We start from the raw sequence: 21,546 nt of genomic DNA, 5'->3' as shown, positions 1-21,546 counted from the left end.
AGGTCTGTGTGATCTTAATAGATAAACAATTTCTTCTGAAAATTAAGTTGAATGAAACATTATGAACCTATTGTTTCTAGGTATGTTTTTATTGATTTACTTATTACACCAGTTCAGTGGGACTTGGTGCTCTCCCTGTGTGTTATTAGGACCCTGGGACTTACAGTCATTTCCAATGACCAATTTTGTATAATTCAGACACTATGAATATTTTATTTATTATTAGCAGCCTCTTTATTGCAAGCAATATTTTTTAAAAATCCATTTTATGTTTTAAAAAAATCAGAGTTAAATTTGCCTCTGTTCTGGGGACATAAATCGAGATTAGCTTTCCTTTTAACAGTAGTTTTACTCAAGGTTTTGTGGATGGAATTTTTCTTGGTGTTCATTGAAGAAAAATGTAGCAAAATATACATTCCTGTCCTTAAATCCTTAAGAAGAATGACCAGTGTGCTACTGAATACTCTTAATATAAGAAATCTGTAAAATATTTTCAGTTTCTGTGGCTATGTTCTTGGTCTTCTTCATATTTTATATTGACATTGTTTTAAATTGCTGGCACTACATTATAGTATGTCAAGATGCATCATATAAACAGACACAATTTAGCATGACCTTGAGGCAACATGATGAGTATGTTGCATTACATTAGCTTTCAAAATATGTTCCTTATATAGTACAGTACCCACTGCAGACAGAGAAAGAACATAGGTTGTTAGGCACACTGTACAGAGTTGGGAGACATATGCAAATAATGTCTCCAGATCTATAGCCACAACATTTGTATCTTTTTAAAGAGAATAGGAATAAGCTGTAGGGTCCTGCACTTGGGTCGCAACAACCCCAGGCAGCGCTACAGGCTCGAGGCAGAGTGGCTGGAAAGCTGCCTGGTGGAAAGGGATCTGAGGGTGTTGACTGACAGCCAGCTGAACATGAGCCAGCAGTGTGCCCAGGTGGCCAAAAAGACCAAAAGCATCCTGGTTTGTATCAGGAATAGTGTGGCCAGCAGGACTAGAGAAGTGATCGTGCCATTGTACTTGGCACTGGTGAGGCCCCACCTTGAATACTGTGTTCAGTTTTGGGCCCCTCTTCGTACAAAGGACATTGAGGTGCTGGAGAGAGTTCTGAGGAGGGTGACAAAGCTGGCGAGGGGTCTGGAGCACAAGTCTGATGAGGAGCGGCTGAGGGAACTGGAACTGTTTAGCCTGGAGAAAAGGAGGCTGAGGGGAGACCTTATAGCTGTCTACAACTACCTGAAAGGAGGTGGCAGCATGGAGAGTGTTGGTCTCTTCTCCCAAGTAGCAAGAGATAGGACAAGGGGAAATGGGCTCAGGTTGCACCAGGGTAGGTTTAGATTGGATATTAGGAAAACTTCTTCACTGAGAGGGTTGTCAGGCATTGGAACAGGCTGCCCAGGGAAGTGGTGGAGTCACCACCCCTGGAGGTGTTTAAAAGACATTTAGACAAAGTTCTTAGGGACATGGTTTAGAGCTAGAGTTGCGTTATGGTTGGACTCAATGATTCTGAGGGTCTCTTCCAACTGAAATGATTCTATGATTCTGTGATTCTAAAAGGTGAATCTAAAGGGCATTGCTCCAGATGCAAGGTGAAAAACAGAAAACCTCTGAAGAGCAGGAAACATGTAGCTGTCAGGGCGACTGAGTGCTGGAACAGGCTGTACAGAGAGGTTGTAGAGTGTCCATTCCTGAATGGACATGGTCCTGGGCAGCTGGCTGTAGGTAGCCTTGTTTGAGCAGGGGGGTTGGACAAGGTGACCTCCAGAGGTCCCTTCCAGCCTCAACTGTTCTGTGACTCTGATATCCACAACTCTCAACAGCAAGCACTAGTTATAGCAGTGTGCCGGTGCAGGGGGCTTAGGAAATCCAGCTCTTCCCATACTCCTTTCTTCACTGCGCATCCCAATGGTCTTGCCTGAGCATTTGGTGAGTTAATTGTGACCTTTTCACTCCCAAATATCACTTCTCTGCTGTTCCACAGGGCTCTACCCTGAGCCCTGTAGAGGAGATGTGTTACCTCGCTCTCATGTTTCCCAGCTGTGTTTCTCTCTACACAGCCAGTTTGTTTCCTTGGGAGCATGGGGCTGGCGCAACTCGACCTGCCACCTCTCCCCCATGCCATGCTTGCTCTGAGCGCAAGCCAAAGGGGCAGCTGCTCCTGTGGATCGAGGGCCTGGCTCTTCTGGCTGTGCCAGGTTTGTGCAAATCAACCTCCAGCAACTCACTTCAACCTTCTGTCCTTCCCCCCTCACCTTCACATACTTCATACTGTCGTAATTTTGTAAGTTGCTTGGTCTAGGTGTCATTCTCACTATCTGTGGCTGGTTTCTAGCCCAGACGTCAGCAGGGGATGCTGCATGCTGCTGCAATATAAATGACTAATGATGATGATAAAAGGTGTGGGAGCTGGTTGCCTGGAGTGTTATCCTACTTTGATAACTTTGTTTTAGAAACTAGCTCCTTCCTCAAATTATCTGTTATTTTATCTCATCAAGTTTAATATTTTGAAAGTGGAAAGAGATTTTTGGCTGCCTCCATTTTGGAGGGCTCATCCCAGGGCTTTGAAAGAAGCTTTGAAACTTTCAGAGTTTGGATGGTGTTGCTGTGACGGTGCCAGTAGCCTTCAGCAGGAATTTCAGGTTATTGGCACCTTTAAGAGTCAGCTGCAACTGTGTCCTAAAAGAGGCATTCAATAGGGAAGTACTCTATTTTTAAATTTGAGCTGATATAATAATAATTACATACCAAACAGTATGTGAAAAGAACATTATCAAGGTTGCACACCTCAGCACTTGAAGCTAAGAAATGCTGCAAGTAAAATTGTCTCTACTCCATTAATTTGCCACCTTGCACAGGTGCATCAGTCACAGACTATTTTAGCCCAGGAACCGAGTCTCGCTTGGTGCGCATAATAGATGACACAGTTTGTGAGTTCAATACTTGATTTTCTTTTCACTGTTCAATGCATAGCTCAGACTCTGCTGCGAAGGCAAAATTACTTCCCAGTGGGGCATTCCAGGGTGTTCCACCATGCAGGTCCTTGCCATGTGCAGACACTGACTTATCTCCATTTGCAGCACCTGAATAGCAATTCTGGGTATCACGGCTTCCTACTACAGCTGGTAACCTATGGTAAAAAAGAGTAAGATTACAGGTAGTCATAATTGTGTATGCCTGATGTAATTGTTTTGAGAGTACCTGGCAGCACGTACTGCAGCTCCCACTGGCTTCTCCTGCAATGGCCAGTACTCACCACTTTCAGACATTCAAACCCCCAGGCCCAAGGCAGACTCCCAGAAACACAGAACGAGGGACCAGCTTTGACAAGCGTGGTGTGAATGACTTGTCCCATTCCTCAGGGCAACATCTCACATCTGCAGAAAAAAGACTGATGCTCCTCTTCTCAGACTTTCTTGCCACTTTTTAAATTCTGAAAAAAAAAATTTAAAAAATTGAAGAATCCTACAAGAAAAAGTTTTTTTCTTTCCTCTTCTATGACAAATGCACTGTTCTCTGACTGAAACTGGAATTTGGTGGACAGAATAATACTTAGCCTAAAACCTACCTGAAGACACATGAAGAGAAGGAGGGTGAATTCATCCTGGATCACCTTGAATTGTGGCATTTTTGGCTGGTCTTTGCAAATCAATTACAGAAAAAATAAACAAAGAATTCCTTTTTTGAAAAGCAAACTGAAAACCTTTTGCTATTCAAATTTTCATTTTGACAACTGTCATCTCAACCTACTGAAGTTCTGCAAAGATGCTTTTAGCTGAGAAAGTAATCAAACAGGAAGAAAAAATTACAACAGAAGAAGTTTCTTTTGTAAAACTGATCACTTAAAAACAAACACATTCTCAGTTGCGCAAGACTTTCTTCAGCACTTATATCAGGCCGTCTCAGCTACAATAAAATTTCCAGTGCAGTGAATATACTTGAGTATTTAACAGGAAAAGTTGACAGGTTTCTATATGGATAAATCAATGGTTAGTTTCCAAGCATTATTCCCGTAAACAGCAAAACTGATTTTTTCGCAGAAAATACTAACCCTGAGACAAATGGCTGGCATGCATAATTTCAACTAAAATATTTTTTAAAAGCTATAAAAAAACCTGAACACAACTTTTCTAAATCACGAAGTGTCAGTTGGCTAGAACTATTTGCAGTGTTCCTTAATGTAGCTGTAATTAATTATTGGAATATAGTTGGAAGTAAAAGGCTATAGATTGCTGTTTTACCCACGAACTCACGGCTCTTTTCTAGAGAAGCTCTAGTGTTATATCCCTCAGGCTTATTGATGTTCTTCTGATGCATGTTTGTTTTGTAAGGAGAGGTCAATTCTGAGGTAAAGGTAGATCCATTATAGGTCAAAGTATCTTCTGTTTGGCCAAATTTAGAGACATTATATAGTAAAAAATAAATACGAGTTTGTATCTCTTTTCTATCTCTTAATACTTCTTGAATCTCTTCTGAAGCAGCTCAGTTTCCATTCCAACGTGCAGTGGTGAGGGCAGATCTTCAAATTGCTTATGACAGAGGTTGTGTGCCTTCTGGCAGATGACAGAGACCTGTCTTTCACTGAGACTTGGGTATTGTGTTTTTTTCCTTTACAGGGCTTCAATGTATTTTTGATCCTAAAAGAGAACCCTGGAGATGTCCTTGAAATAGAAAATCAGGTGCGGAGATCTTGAATGATGGAAAGAGATACTTTAACATCTCATTCTTTCATATAGCTAGGTCAGCTTATGTGTTAATGCTACTTTTATCTGGGCAAAAATGCAAATTTTATGGCTTTCATCAGGGCTATTTTTAACTGAATATACCAGCATCCAGGTGTGCTCACCGTAGGTTTTTTTGTTGTTCTGCTTTTTAAGCTCAGGAAAGATGGGCAAAGGACTAGGAGAGAGAACTCTGACTTCAAATCTTCATTCTCTCATAATGTCTGGGGTGTGGGAGGGAGAGATGTTAGCCTTTTTTTTTTTTCTTTGAATGAAAAGCATTTCTTCTACAAACTGTGTAAGTTATAAACTCTTTGGAATAAGGACAATACATCTTCAGAGGGTGTAGCACACAGGCTCCACGTTAATACCAGAAGCCCAGAAGAATTTTTTCCGTTGTTGCCCCCAAACTCCCTCATGTAACTAGAAAAGACAGAGAAAGACAAGAAAGATAACCAAAAGCTTGGAATGGCTTCTGTATGACAATCAACTAAACAGACCAGGATTTTTCAGTTTTGAAAATGGATGACTACAGGGATATAGTAAGAGACTTACAGCATTTTAGGTGGCCTGCAGAATAAAAGCAATTTTCTCACTATTTCCCAAATTACACAATGAGGAATGCAGTAACAGTTTCAAATAACGTTGCAGAGGGATTCACGTGAACAAAATAAACAAGGACCATGTCATTTTTCCTCTCTTCTTGTTGACAGAGACGGTATCAGGAGTTAATGCCAGGAAGAATGGGAGGGAGGAAATACTCTTTTGATTCAAAAGGCCTGAAAAGAAATATGGAGTCTTTAAAAGGAGGAAAATGGTAAATGTGTGTTCCAGTACCAGTTGAGAATCAAACGCTTCTGCTTCTGAATTAGCACCAAGCAATCAAGCGCAGTGCTTTGTATCAGGAAAATGGATTGTGAACACAGAATAGGCCAGACTAAAGCAACCAGAATTATAGTGAAATTTCACCACTGTTTGGGCCCAGTGAGAAAATGAATCCTTTTTGGATGTGTAAGATTTGGACTTTTAATTATAAAAATCACTTCCAGTTGTGTTTTAAATAGACTGTTAGTTTTGATCAATAACAACTTATTCTTCATAGTGCATCTCATAACAAAGGAGAGAGGGCTATAGGTAAAGGGTGGCTTACTGTCATTTCAGCCAAGTTGGTTTCTTTCACAAACTAGGACTCATGAAGCCTCATGAATCCTGGTATGGGAGACCTGGCTGTAGGTGGAGGAGCCAAAAGCTGTTTGGGAGTTTACGGGTAGCACAGTCTGCACAAAGGCAAGTGAAGGAAAGTCTGCACTATTAACAACAACAGCCTGGTATTTAAGGATCATTATTCTGCTACAGATAGCAGCTTTGTTTCTAAGATAGGGATACTTGTTTTCAAAATATTTGGTCTCTTTATAATAGAGCTTAGGTATCCTGAGCATTTCAGGGTTGTGCATGGTCCCAGAGACATAAATGAGGACAAAGTTAAACTGTAAAACTGGCTGCAAGTCCTTTACCTCTTTTAAGTACTGAGCTGCCAGGAGGAGGCAAAAACAGCTGCCAGAACAAACTGGATCACTCATGGTGGAGGCCAGGATGAGCCCTGTAGTGCATTACTGATTTGAATTCTGCCCTCTCAGAATAGCCTCTTTGCTGCTGAGTGCTTCCCTTTATTCTAGAGGAGGTCTCACATTGCTGAGACCTTGGGAAATATCCTGGCTGTGGTGCTATAAATAGCGTGTATTTCCCACTGACTAAAACCCTCCAGCACAGCAGCAGCCTGACGTGCATTTACTTTCCTGCTTGAGGACTACGTAAGTGCTTGTGTCCTCTCTCCGCTGAGACATCTCATGGCTTCAGGCACCCGTCTCGCTGTTGGGGCGTGTTATTGAACCTGGCTTACGTTCATGCTCTTTCTGATCTTGTTTTTCTAATGAAACCCCACTCCCTGGGCACCTTTCCTTGTCTCGCCTCTCCCTTCTCTTATGGCAGGTCTCTGCCTTTCTCAGGTGTTCTGATTTCTACCATGAGTTTCTGCTCATGTCATGTCGATTAATCAGCTTGTCATATGTACTGCACACTGCCTGTGCAAACTGCTGTGTCTGAATGAGCTTTTAGTGAAGCTTCTTATGGCTCCAGAGCTTCTTTTGGCCTCATCTTGCACTTACATAGTGCCTTTGAGTTCCATGAAGTACAACTCTAAATACAAATATATGTCCCTACACCTATCAGTGTTTCTCTGAGCAGGGCCTTGACTGATAGCTGACAGCACATTTTATTAGTGGAGTTTAGGAAAGGACTTCTCCAGTCAATATAGCATGAGGATGATAAGTGGATACAAAGTCATAGCAGAAGTGAGAATATTCCAGTGTAATCCCTAGAACAAGGAGTGCTAATGAGCACAAACATGTTCGAAAATTTTGCCTTCCTCCTACAAGTCACTGGCAGCAGTTGTGGTACCCACTTCATTGCCCTGCTCAGCACCTTGCCTGGGGCTGTGCAGGACTTGAGCTGAGCACCCAGCTTTCACAAGTCTGCCCTTGAAAGAAAATGAGGTTAAAAGAACTTGTTAGGAGTAAAGGAACAAAACTCTGCTTGGTTGTGATGTTCAAGTGTGGTTAAATCCTTAAGGACTGTCTTCTCCCTGCTCAGGAATTCTAGCATTTCTTCATGAGATAAGGGAAGATATCAGTTCCAGCAGCAGCTGAACTCACACTCTGCTTTGTACGATTTCTGTGCACTCTTCAGTTTGCTAATCAAAACAAGTTTCTACGGTGTGTTTCTTATACCCAGGGGGTAGAACTATCCTCAGAAAATTAAAGCTCTCTTATCTCTTAATGTGTCATCACAACTAATAGCCTGGGGACTGTAAACAAGTTTAAATATCAAAACAATTTGGCTGGTGATTGTCTGTGATTATGGATTAAGAATAGAAAATTTGTGCTCACTGATATTCATGCTAGATTGAATAAGGAGTCAGATCCTCAACTGGAGTAAACAGAGGTAGCTCAGCTGAACACAGGAGAGGAAGGCTGCTTTGTACTAGCTGAGCATCTGACCCTGGGAACTGTTCAGAAATTTTTGTTGTTGTTTTTCTAAGTGCCAGATAATACAGGACAGCTGGGGCTGATCGGGATGAGCACTGAGGGCCCCAACAGAGCCTGGACCATCCTCCCCTCCTCCGACTTCCCAGGAGCTCTGCTTCTGCTTCTGCTGGCTGCGTCCTCCCCTCCAGCCTCCTTAGGGACCTCGTAAATAATGGCTTAGAAGAGAAATTATTTTGGATTACAAAACTTTTTAAAGACCAAGTCAAGGTACCGACATATTCAAAAGCTGACAGATATGTCATGGCAGGTACTTTGGGAGGGTTGTGCTTTGTATCTTCGATGTGACAAACATAGTCTAGTAAATTCACAAAGGTACACTTGCTACCGCCTTTTGCAAAGCCCGGCCACTAAATCCTCACATGTAGCTCAGTCACTGCTCCCACTGAGAGTGAAGGGATGAGTAAGGTTTATTTCATCTTGCTAGAAATGCTTCACATAGTTCACTGGACTGTTTGCAATGACGGTGATGTGCAATAGGTCCCATAGATTTGGGGACATTGTAATGGGTGTATTTTATGGCACTGCGGGATTTGAAATTTTTCTTGTTAACAGCTCCCCCTTTTAAAAGTATTTGTGAGGCCTCACTTTTATTAGGAATCATTTTCTGAAGTAGTCTGGGCAGTCCTTCCAAGAATCGCACAGATGAGAAACTGAGGCGGAGAGACACTAAGTGAATTTCCTGTAGATATATCAGGAGTCAGCAGTAGTGCTACAAGATAAATAGTGCAAGAGCATTCTAACCACTGAACTGTACTTTTCTCCCCTATGCAATGCAGAATACATGGAATCCATATATTTCCATTGATAGCTTTTTGGAATACATATCTTTTCAAAAGGCTGATGTTAGCTTAATGATGAATCTTGCAAAATGAAGTAGGAAACATTAATTTTGAAGTAGCAGGAAAGTGCTTTCCTAATGAAGTAGTAATTGAATAAGTATAGTTATTAAACAACTGGTAAATCTAGTGCTCTCTAGCCCTCTTATCTCAGCATTTCCATCAGCAGTTTTGGGTAAGGAAAAGTAGTGTTTCTGACAAGTATGAAGTCCCACCAGATATATATAAAAGGAGCAATGTGTCATAAGGATCTTAAAATTATGAAACAATGTCAAATAAATGAAATCAGTTTCCAGAGGAGAATAATAAAGGCTGAAAAAAGGTACCCAGAAAGCCAGAAGACTTTTCTGTTTTCTTAATTGGTGTAATTATACTAAAACTGACAGCAAATATTTTCCCAGTAGCAAAAAACACCCACAAACTCCAGCCAGCCAAAATACCACTCTGAGCATGAGATCTGTGAAGGTTAAAGGCTCGAGTCTGCCATTAGGCGAGTGCTCCTTTTCTCCCAAGGTCAGTCCTTAAAAGTGGAGAAGTAATTTTGATTCTGGTCTCCTCACAGTTCGAAGTCAACACTCACCCTGATATCAACAGTGCTATATTTGGCAAAGTACTAATATAATTGTGTTTTGTCCTGATCATGTCCTGTTTGAATGTTAAAGGGCTCTTAATATCAAGCCCGTTGTGCCCTGTCTCTCTCATAGCTTTTGTCTGGACTCCTGCTCCCATGGACTGAAATTTCTTTTACTGAAGAGCTCGTGGAGCACACCTTTGGGTGTAATTTCAACCAAAAAGGATGCACTTCATTCAGTTCCATGCTGCATCATACTGTGAGCCAAATACAGCACATAGGCATGGCTGGAGCAACAGAGATGGCCTCCAACGCTTTGCATCAGCCCGTGTATAAACTCTTAACTGCTGTTGCCTCCTTGTTGTTCTTTCATGCTCATCATTACCCCAGTCACCAGCGTCTCTGTGCATATTTCACTGCATCACACTGGGAACCTTCTCCCTCAGTTAAGGCTCCCTAGTGGGATAGAAATAATCTGGCAACCTGAGGTGTGTTGGCAGAGTTTGGATCTCAAACCGCTCAGTATCTCCTCGTTAATAATTAAAACTTGCAAAGAAGAAAAAAGTGATTGTACAATGTCGGATCAGAGATCATGCAGCCTGAGAACCACCCCTCTCACAGTGACCAGCCTGGGAAAGACTTCGGTAACAAAGCAAGGATGTGGTAGCAATTCTCTGGAATACTTTTTTAGCTTCCAAAAAATCCACAGCTCAAGGATTTCCTAAGCTAGTGGCTTTGTCTTTATATCTAATAACTTTAGTTATCTTTTTTTCTTTTGTGAATTATTTAGCTACTTTTTACATTTATGTTAATTTTAGGATCTACAATGTCCTGTAGGAAAGATTTTGACACTAACTTCATGCCACACAGTTTGATTTTATTAAGAAAAGACTAGAGATGTTCGTAAGAGGGGTTCAGAAGCCCCCATGCTGCCTCTGATCACATTAATCCTGGAAACAGGATTGCCTAGCACCTGTGGTGCAGAGTCACCATACCCAAGAATGTTGGTGGATACAGTGCATGGGCAAACCCACCTCAGCTGGGGCTCTGCACTGCTCTGTGTGGCTTTAGGTTGATGTGAATGGGAAACTCTTCCCAAACCACGGGATGCAGAGAGACCTATTGTACCGTCTCTGGCTTTTTTCAGAGCCAGAACGGCTACCCATAAGATGCTTAGGTATGGCCATAATGCTGTGGGAGCCAGAGTGCTGAATCGAGAGTTCTTGGCTTTTGTGGGAACCAGCCAGCAAAGACTTCACCCTCCCCACAAATCCTTGCATTCCAGGCCTGAGATTTTATCAGATGGTATTTGTGTTCCCACTTGATTTTTCAAATAAACAGTGAAATGCAAACATTTGGCCAGAGGGAAAAGCTCTCAGTTACTGAAGGGGAAAAGAACATGATATCCAAATGACTCATGGCTTTGTGAGTGAAGTAACGGCTGTGTGTCATAGCTTGGGATATGGGTTTGTGATCAGATGCCACATGGAGTGGATGTGCTTGGGCTGTGAGGTTAATGTAAATGGCTTTGGTAGGAATTTTCCTGTGACTTCCCAGAACCAATTTTCTCGTTAAGCTAACATTGACTGCATGGCGGCAATTGATAAGATAGGGAGGGCACCCACCACATGAAACCAAACCCTCCTCTGGACACCAGCTGGGGGTGAATATGACAAAGACCTTCAGCCGCTAGGAGATGCAGATTGTGCAGAAAGAGCTGTAGGTGGCCATGGCTGGAGGAACTGTGGGGACCAGGGAGTTTCTGAGGGCTGGAAGGGAACTTGGAGGAGGGGGCAGCAGGAGCCAGTGTCCCTGGGAGGTGCTTGGTGCCTCTGAAGCTTTGCTGTCATGGGGCAAGTTACCCGAAGACCTGCTGGATGAACATGCTCTGAAGTCTGATGCAGTTACCCTCTGCCTGGCAGCCCCTGCTCCTGCTGACTAGCACCTGCTGTGTGTACCTTCAGGTTACTGACTGCCTTGTTCTTGTTTTCCTCTGAATCATTTGGTGACGCTAAGTCAAAACACGTAAATGCTAATGCAAGCATAAGTATAAAGGCCAGTGGCACGTCTGCAGGCCCCCGTTTCTGCCTTATTCACCACTAATCACTTGCACCTGCTGGAATTCAACCATGACACCTGTTCTAGGAAGTTGTCAGCAGATACTTGTTTTCCTATATATGAACAACTTGCAGATGTGACAAAATACAGGTTGTTTTGTCTGGATTCTCTGTTTTTCCTTTCAGTCCCTCCATCGCAGGATTTCCTCACCTCTCCCACTCCTTTCCAGCCTTTTGGTGCTCTGGTTGCTGCTCTGTGGCTGTGCAGGCCAGGAGCTCAGTGGAGCTGCAGGTCAGAGTTCTCCTCTGGTGACACCTGTGTGGCCATGCAGATGGTGGCTGGTTTTCTGGGAGCCCTCACCACCCCGAACATCCATGCTGCATGGGATCTAGTGGTTTTGCTTCACGGGTTAGTGGAGGGAGGAATGGGGGAGGTGCCTGTGTCCCCTTACTCCTCCAACCAAACCCCTCTTATAGGCAGGAGCTGCTGGGGTGCACATTTGCTACACCCTACCAGTGCTTACTGCAGCAGAAGCACCACGAGGTATGGTTTACGGCTTGGGAGGCAACAGCACGGCATCGCCTGAACCCAGCTGTTGGCAGATCAGTTTGCACTGGGACATCAGCCAAACTTTTTCAGTTTTCTGGGGCACTCTGGTTTGTTCATGAGATTAGAATTTGCAGCATTAGATAAACACAGATAGATGGGATTTATCCATTTCTAATTTGAACAATCAAATGTTTACCCAGGTCTCAGCACCTGGCTGGAAGACCACGGGAGCTTCTTTGTCTGTGGCTCCAGCAGTGCTGGGAGTCAGGGTTAGTCCTGCACTTGAAGAATTTTCTGTTTTTTTAAGCAGTTCAGGGGCTGGGGCTGCTTGGGAAATGGCTGTATCCTCCCTGCAGGCAGATCAATACATTTCAGCTCACTGCACTGCAAGTAACTTTTCATCGTACATTAAGAATGAGGAAAATAAAAGCCAAGATGGATGTTATTTTGGTTTTGCTTTTATTTTGAATTATTTATTAGAAGTCACTGCTATCTTCCTTCTCGTCAGGAGACAAAGTGTCTTTGTCTGTGCTGGTTTTTCCTATTAAAAAGAAACAAGATCTTCCCAGTTGTATTTCTCTCATCCACTTGCTTCTTGGCACTGACGTATAAAACTAGTGTCTCTGCAACTTGACAAGATGGTCTCCTGAAGTCCCAACACAGATAAAGTCCCCACTGATTCCAGTAGGAGTCACCTCGATGGTACATTTCTAATCAAGTTTATAATGACATTGCTGATGTGTTATATGCGTTATGAATAATTGCTGACACAAAATTAGAGAGTGTTATTGAGGGTTATAAGTAATCTACACGTTAGCTGAACTATCATTTTAATTAAGCATGTAATAACTAGCTAGTAAAAATATTAATCCTTTTAAAGTGAATCCTTAATATAACACATTATGGGGCAAAAGTTCTGCAGTTGGGTCCACTCTTAATATGAGCTTGGAAACTCAAACTAACATCCCATTTTGATGTTTTTCTGCCTAAATCTAGGTTATCCTGAAGGGGACGATAAAGAAACTGGCCACCAAGATGGTAATCACTAGTGGAAATGAAGAAGATAAAGGCAGTCAAGAAAAGGAAAGCAAAGAAGAAACCATCTTGGCGATGCTTGGAATTATTGGGACAATTCTAAACCTCATTGTGATCATTTTTGTGTATATTTACACAACGTTGTAAACTAGGAGGCATGCAAATAGACCAGATAAAACAGCCATTAAGAGTGACGACAAACATTGCTAACTATTGACAAGTTGTTTAATCAGAATTGACTCTGTATTATATTAACACATCATAAAAGCACTGCCTGCAGGCAGCGAAGGCTGAAGCACAACTAATTTAACAAGACTTCTTCACACAGTAACAAGCTCAACTCTTCTGTCCTGCCCTCTTCCTTTCAGTTTGGTTTTCGGTTTGGGGGAAAATGACTGCAATTATGTAAGTTGTAGCTTTGAAGAAATCCACCAAGGATATGTTGTTTTAACACAATTCAAAGGAAACAAAACAAAAACAAAACCAGAAAGAAACTGTACACTATATATAATTAGAAATGTATACTGTATACTCGCAGAGATTGAACTCCAAGATAGCTTCATAGCACAGATCACGTGTCTGTTAGAGCAAACGATATTTTTCTCATGGTTTTTGCTTTTACTTACATTGAATCTGACAAGCTTTTTATTTAGAATGAACATATGGTGCAATCATGAAAAAACAATTCCATTGAGCAAGGTCTGCCTAAACCTGATAAAATGTTGGGAGAAATACATTACATGGTTATTTTTCCTTTCTCATTTGCTTAACATCTGTGTCTGTTCATACCAATGTTTATAAATATATATTTTTAATAAATGTGCTATATTTTTAGCATGAACCAAATATTTGAAGACACTCGTATTCATGCAGCTAAATTTTGTTTGATGAAGTGTCCTTTTTGACAATGGATGTTATTTTTCTCAGCAATTATATAGCAGTCTTGTTTGCAGCCCTCTCACTGTAGTCTGAAGCAAGCTCATATCATGCTCATATGCATGACTTGAAGTTGGAATGTCAGCTGAAAAACATTGCTGCTTAATACGGGAAATAGCAAAACATTGTAAGGTGACCTTTGGAGACTGGTTGCAGAAAGAAGGCTCTATTTATAGTTTAAAAAAAAAAGGCAAATGGGAGAAATGTTGAAGTGTCTCACAAAATATTACGAAATTCACAGAATTTGTGGCTTTCAAAGTCTGGTCACGCTCTCGAAGTACTTATATTGAGAGAAGTGAGCAGAGGTTTATGCAGTTGAAAAGAGAAGTTTACAGAGCTTGTAGTGAGGGGCTTAAGTGAAATCCAGATTGTAAATACAGAGTATATTTTAAATGTGAGGATGATTAACCCTTTACACTTCTCTGATGTGCTTTAACTGAGGTTGGTGCAGTGATATTCTCTGACTTGTGTTTTTGGCAGGAATGTACAATGATGGTGATTACAATTTTTCTTCAGAGTTCAATACCTATAAATATATGAAGCATTAAAAATATGAGACCTCAATTCTGCCTCAAGCTGCCTAAGTACATTGCCCATTAACTCCGACATAGTCTCTTAAAAAATAGGTCAATTAATTGTTTACTGACTGTGGTTTGGATTGCATCTTCACATGCACAAGGGGGATTGCTATTGAAGCAGCTTGAGCTGTAAAAAGTTTGATCGAAGACTCATTGATTTCAGTGATCAGTCCTGTCCCTCTGGAATCAGTAATCAGCTTTTCACTGATTTCCAGGGACTAGGACTGGTCTCAAAAATACAGAACTTCATTGTAGGAAATAAGAGCAAGCCTGGAAAACCCTGAGGGGCACCTCTCATAAACACGGGTCTCTTGTGGTGTTGCACATTCAAAAAGAAAACCATTAGGAGAAGGGAAAAGGTCAGTAAATGAATTAAAATGAAATCCAAGACGAAGACTGAAGGAAAAAAGAGCAAACATAATCTCATGTTACTGAAAACAGGACAGGGTGAGAGAGGTGAGAAAATGAGCAGAGATTTGAGCAAGCAGAGAATGGCACAGAAAGAAGGTGATGAACATGCCGGGGTAGTTGAGGAAACATTTGTGCCTCCTTGATACTGGGAGAGCTGCAGATTTGGAGAGGGTGAGAAACATTAGTGGCACAGTTCCATGGAGCCGATTAAGCTGAGGTTGGTTTTTAACTTATAGTTATTTATTGGTAATTCTACGGAATTAGCAAACTCTGCTTTTTGATCATCCTGAATGAAAAAAAATGGCTAAAATATATTTGCCTCCACTTTACATTTTCCTTCTGGTTAAACTACTGCTGATCAGGGTATGTGGCAATGGCCCTGGTGCTCATGTCCCAAAGCACACCTGCACATGCTGCAGGCACCTGGCAATCCCCAGCCTGCCACTGCCGCTGGTGGGATCCTCTCTGCAGGTGTTTCTCTTGAACTTTTCTGCCTCCTTTTCCAGCAAACACTGAATCACTCTGTGGGTGGCTTATACTCATCTTCTAGAGGAGAAGCATGGGAAAGAGCAGTGTCCAAGGCAAGAGATGAGCTCTCATGCTTGATGTTTCCTTACCTCTGTCTGCATCAAGTGACCATACTTGTCACCTTCTTCTGAGCATGAAGATGCTTAATGAATGAAATGTAATTAAGTACTTCTATTACGTAATTAAGTACTTCTATTACTGTTGTAAATTAAAGCTCTGCATTGTAAAACAACATAGAACACCCCTCACCACCCCACCCTCCCCCAAAGTAACGTAGAAACTTTTGCTGCTCATCACAGTTGCGTTCCTTCAGACATGGGCCAGCATCTTCACCAAGACAGGCACTGGAAATACCCAAACGTGTTTAAGCTGAACTGGTGGGTCACAAAGCCCAAGGACTCTGTGTTCACTCTGCCTTTCCAAACAGACCCATTAGCGGAAGAGTTTCCAGCTGTGGGTGTGCTGTACTTTGTTAGCGTAGGCAGCGTGTACAGGCGTCTACCGCCCTGCACCGTCAGCAGCCGTGTGCTCCACGCTTTGCCACAGGGTTTTTATTGCACCCTGAAATAGGAAGAAAGCTTTATCCCATTCCATTAAAAGTTTAACACTTAATATTTTAGTTTTACAGGTTTCTGTTCACAGATAGTTCTAGAAATATCCTGGGGCAAGTACCTCTTAAGTAGATTCATTAAGTATTCATTTAACTAAAAATGAATAGTTTCTTTCGAGGGCAATTCCTTTACCTTTTATTTGATATTCATGATATGAGAAAAGTATGTTTGCAAGAATGACTGTGGGAGGAAAATGCTTCATACAAAGATCTGAAGTATACCTACCCAGGCAGCCACACGCAGGCCTCAATACCGGCTGGAGCCAAATTACCTAAATTACCCTTGTGCTTTTTATATGAGCCATTTTCAGCATGCACCTATAAGTAATATTCAACTAGGTAACATATATATCATAGATACCTTATAGTCAGTAACTACAGTATAAATAGTTGAATAAAACTTCTTATTTCAGATGCTGAATGGTAAATCTGCTTTGGCAAGGAAAAAGCCAATAGTCTCATTTTTGGCTTGACTTGTGGGTAACGGAGATAGTTTCCAAAGTACATTTTTAAAAATAAAATATTAGTCCATTAGTGACAGGAACTTTCATGTTTGCATTTGAGTAGAAGGAAATTAATATCCAATATCTTAATAAGATATGAAAACATCACCTTTTGCTTCTGTCAGCTAAGAATACCATTTCATTTTTAAATCCTACGTAGTTTGACTGTTTGTGTTATTGGAATGAAAAATTTTTCCTGAGGTGACGGGAAGGTGACATTCTCCCCACTAGTGCCTGGTGTGTTGTCTGGTGGGTACAGAATACTTTAAGAAAGAAGAAGATATAACTATTTAAGTCACATTATGCACACAACAAAGTGAAGAGAAAGAAGAAAGACCACCTCCATCATCTCTGGTTCCTAAAACTGCCACTGAAAATTCATAATTTCAGGAGTCCTGTTTTCATACAGGAATGTATCTTCTTATGCACCAGCCAACAGGGCAGTCTTTTGCTCCTTCTGCCTGTATCTCTGCAGCAGTGCGCAGCTCTTCGCACCTTAGGACGGTTTTTATGCATACACAGCTTGGGAGCCTCTGGAAGACTCTGGAAGCTGCTGGTTTGATTTACTGTGACATAAATGTCTTCTATGGGGCAGAGTTTTATTATTTTAAGGATAGTCAGTAATCATCTTCGCATTATTGTCTGATAACTAGGGCATGCTTTACTGGTTGAATTCCCAGACCCATCCCTCCCCTGGACCACAGGTAAAATTTTGATTCAGTAGACATCAGATTAAAAAGCTTCAGTTACTTCATAATGAAACTTTAGTAAGAAGCATTGCTTAAGTCCAAGTGTCTTACATTTCCTTTTAATCCGTCCATGTCAGGAGGTCTCATAGTTTCTGAGTGAGAATTGGCGTTTGAGAGTGCATTGTGGTATAAGCAGAGAACTTGGCCCAGAGAGGGGAACAGGGATCAGAAGTTAAACCCCCACGGAGGCAGCACTGCAGAATTTGCTAATTAAATAGTTTGAAGCTTGGCTGGAGTACTTTGTTTCTGGCTAGCCAGTGTTTTGGAGGAAGAAAAAAAAATATTGTTCCTTGGAAAGTTTCTGAAAGAAATATGTCTAACTGAAAGAAAGAACCTCATTGAAAATGTTTCAGCAGCAATTTCCAGCAGCAACCTTCCAAAGAAAACACCAACCAGGCCTCCAAGTGGCTCTGGCTCTCTTCCCAAGAGTACTTCTGGCAGCCCAGGAACACACTGCACATATATGTAATCACTTCTTGTTTACTGAGAGGCTTTTTCTTCTTTGGAGCAGAATGCAGAGGTCTACAAAAATTAACAAATATAAGGAATAGTACATTATGCAGTCTTAAAAAAACAAAAAACAAACCAAAACAAAACACAAAAAAGCTGTTCACCCTTATTTCCAGCAGATTCCCTGCAGACACCCTGCAGAACCGGCACTGCTTCTGTGCCTGACTGTGCATTTTGGAGGCTCTTCCCAAAGATTCTTACAAAATCAGTATAGCTTTCCTTCTCCACCACCGATCCATGAGAAACAAAACCTGTTCACCATGGAAACCTCCATGCCAGGCTGAAATCCCAGATGCATCCATACATATTTATCTACACATGAACCATCTGGTATCCAATAAGACCCTCCTTGTCTTAAGTATTATGTTTGCTTGTTTTCATTTCACCAGGGGACTCCGTGAAAGGCAATTTGTAGGGTTGAAAGCACCCAACTGTTCCCAATGATACAACTTTACATAATCCAGCTGTTGCCTAGAAAGGTGCCTGCTCATCCTGAAATATGCCTGTTGTCATGTATGTGGCACACAGTCCTCCACGTGTAGCCTCTCACTTGCAGAGTGTCCATGATTGCAAAGGGTGTAGATTTGGGCTGTAACTGGCCCCTGCAGAAGGATTTTGTACCAAAACCTGGATCCCAAGTCAAGCTCTGTATAGTGAAAGGATATCCCGCCATAAAAGCTACTTAGCTTTGCTCACAGCACTGAGGTACCTTCTTCTGCAACCAGTACAAGTTCAGTTTAAGATGATCCATGCACCACCCTGGCTTACTCCTTGAGAGCAGCAGAGCTTCCTTCCATGTGGGTGAGGGAAACAGCTTTGGACTTCCCTAATCTCCTAGGATAAGAAACAAAGTCCCTCCCACAAGAGATAGCAGCAGGAGTATCCATTGTTTGGTGACAAAAATTAGGTCATTTGCCTGGAGTGCTGGCAGAGTCTCTTTTTCCTACTATCGTCCTACACAGCCTGGGAAATGCAAGTTTATTATGTGGTCTCTGAGTTCTCTGCAGGCTCAGTCACCAGTTAGACTCAGGCGGACTTGTTTTATGATGCTTAGACTTTGTTATACTCAAATGTCTTCTGGAGCCAGGTCTCCAGGAATAGATTAAAGGCCCAGATATCTTAATCTGGTCTTGATACCATGAAGCTCTCACAATAAAAAGAGCCTCAGATATTGTCAGTCTCTGACAGCAGTGTCAATGGACCAGCATGACCTTGGGACACCAGATGGGAACCACCATGGCAGGATTCATGCAGAGTAAGCTTTCCACACTACTTACTTACCTTCTTGAGGAGCAACGGTATTATGGTGGATTGATATTGGTGGTGGGTAAATGTAATAAAATGTTTGTGCAGCAAACTTAATGAGAAAAGATTTATAAATAATTCTGGCTTTGTCAATTTAAGATATGAATTAAAATTTACTATATATGTTTTCAAATTTTAATGTGCTGCCTTTTTTTCCTGTTACTAATCCATTCAATTTTAGTTTTGCAGGTGCTGTTCTTATTTCTGTAATAATGATGGCTAATGCGAAATTGTTGGTATTGGATCCATAAGGAAAGGATGAAGACAGTGTTGTAGATGTTTTGTTAATTTGATATTGTGGGCAAGAAAAGATAGTCAGTGGTTTTCTTTGCATTCAGTGCACATTGTCAGCAGTATTTTTATAACAATTTGATACCATTATTTCTGGAGCCTAAAGGAATTCTGTGGGACAACGATTCAGCATTTAGAGCTGTGCATTTTCAAACAAATGTCAGCAAACAGAGAAGAATATGAAGTGTTTGCGTTAGCTAAAAGAAGACAATGTCAGACATATGTATTTTTAGTAGATTCAGACTCAAAATTGAGACCATAAAACTATCATTCTTACACTGCTGCTGCTGACATTGCATAATACACACCAGGACATAATTTAGATGCTCACCCTGCTGAGACTATGCATGTACATAACTCAGACTGAGGTACTAAATTCCTTTACAGTCAATACGCATATGAACAGGTATTTACAGGTTTGGGGCATTAGCTGATAATTCAGCTATAGAAACAAGGCAAGTAATCAGACAGGGAAAAATACTACATTTCCTGTCAAATGAGCTATTTCTCTTTGCCTCATTTACCTTATTTTCAGTTGATCTGTTTGAGTCTATATCGTTGATGAGAACGATGCTAAAGCCTGTCTTACATAACCAATGAAAGAACCAAGACAATGGAATATTCAATCTACATCTTCCACCAGAAACTAGGCATTTCCATAAACTGCTTTGAAAAAAATCTCAGTGCTGAATATTTCACATTTTCCTTTATATGAATCAGCACCAGCCAACTCACTAACTCATTAGTGGCTTTATCATATTTCTATTTGATTGTGTGATAATATTTATGTATAGTTTTCACTGAGCTGTGCAAACACTAGCAAATGGATTTTGCATCCTTTGTCACTTTTTAGGTTTTGTGAGCCTCTTTGTCATACATACTGATCTCCTGTTTTAAAGGTCAGGAAGAGAAATATAACCACATCCTTAGAGCAACATACAATTTTGCACACCTCACTACAAGTTTAGGTAGAAAATATATGGCCTTTTACACAAAACAGGGGGTCTTATTTCTTGAGCCTCTTCACATGGCCGGCCCCAAGTGACCCTAATACTGTGCTGAGTATGACAATCCTACAAGATTATGTTCTTCCAATTTTAGAAAAAGGAGTTTAGCTGTCAAACTCCTTGAAGCGGTGCATTGCACCATCTTTGCAATTTACAGAGCAAGCCAAAAAATCTGATGACCGTAGATGGTGCTCAGCTCCTGGCTGACCTTCCCCCATGGTGCAGCAGCCCTCGGTGCACCCTGACAGACCAAGTGCCCAGTGCCCTTTATATTTGATGAAAGGCAACCATAGTCAGCAATTAACTTTCCAGAATTTGAAATATCACCATTACTAATGTGCATGGTTCCACTGGTGCAAAGACATAAAATAGCACCACAGCTATTACCAAGGCAGTAGCCAAACACTAGCATGACTCAACACAGAACCTTTACTGTTCTGTTTGGGTGTTAAAACACCCAAACTTGGGGCTTTCCTCCCTCTGTGATGACCTCTCATCATCAGAGATGCTGAGAAAGTGCTTTTTCTACCTATTGAATATTTACTATTTTTTGAAATAGTTTTTGACCTGAGCTGAAGCAAAACCTTCAGTAATTTGGAGATTGTCACAGAATGGGATTCAGAAACAATTGTTTGTTGAAATTTGTTTTTATTTGTTTTAAACATATTTTGTTTTGGATGTTTTCTTTTTCTTAATAGAAGAATAATTTAAAACTGAAAAGTTGTTTCAGATTAAAATAAAAACTAAAGGTTCCAAAAAGCTATAATACTTTGCCCACATTTTTTCCTGCATAAATTTTCATTGGAAATGAAATTCTGTGGAGGAAAAAAAATGCAAACTTTTTGTTGAGTTATCACCTTCTCACTGAAAACTACTTGGATTACACTGTTTGGACTCATTCTCTCAATTGTCAGTAGTCCTTGTGTATGTGGTAGAAGGGTAGAAGGTATCAAATAAAGATTCCTGACATTCTTTCATTTCTTCACTTCTGTTTTCGCATTTCTCCACTTACTTTCACAAAGATAGACAGTACCTCTCGGCACCAGCAGCAAACCCTGCAACTCTTGTGCTTTTACCTCAGCACCATGGTTTCCCCCACGACGTGGCTATCTCCTGCATATGGAGCCCAAACCAGAGCCTGTGTCCAGGCAGCTGGAGCCCCCAGCCCTGCCACCCTCCCTGGGGATGCCGTCCCACCAACAAACAAAACTGCTCAGCAAGAGGGAGCAC

At 41.3% G+C, this 21,546-nt stretch overlaps 1 protein-coding gene across 16 annotated transcripts in view; it reads left to right on the top strand.

The window, feature by feature from the left end:
• Positions 1–21,300, top strand: part of TUNAR (TCL1 upstream neural differentiation-associated RNA) — a 175,543-nt gene extending 154,243 nt beyond the window's left edge. For 14 of the 16 annotated variants that reach the window (XR_010472797.1, XR_010472792.1, XR_010472793.1 and 11 more), the window contains one exon: positions 12,850–21,300. Coding sequence is in view for 1 of the 16 variants with exons in the window: in XM_065063569.1 (XP_064919641.1) it covers positions 11,686–11,712; positions 12,850–13,035 (213 nt within the window). In the remaining 15 variants the exon portion in view is untranslated. Of the gene's footprint in view, positions 1–6,531; positions 11,713–12,849 lie in introns of those variants that run through there. The other 2 variants (XM_065063569.1, XR_010472802.1) reach the window with 2 other exon arrangements.
• The last annotated feature ends 246 nt before the right edge of the window (positions 21,301–21,546 follow it).

The sequence above is a fragment of the Columba livia genome, chromosome 5 (genome assembly GCF_036013475.1).
Source record: "Columba livia isolate bColLiv1 breed racing homer chromosome 5, bColLiv1.pat.W.v2, whole genome shotgun sequence".
Lineage (NCBI taxonomy): Eukaryota > Metazoa > Chordata > Aves > Columbiformes > Columbidae > Columba > Columba livia.
This window is presented reverse-complemented; position numbering and strand designations above follow the sequence as displayed.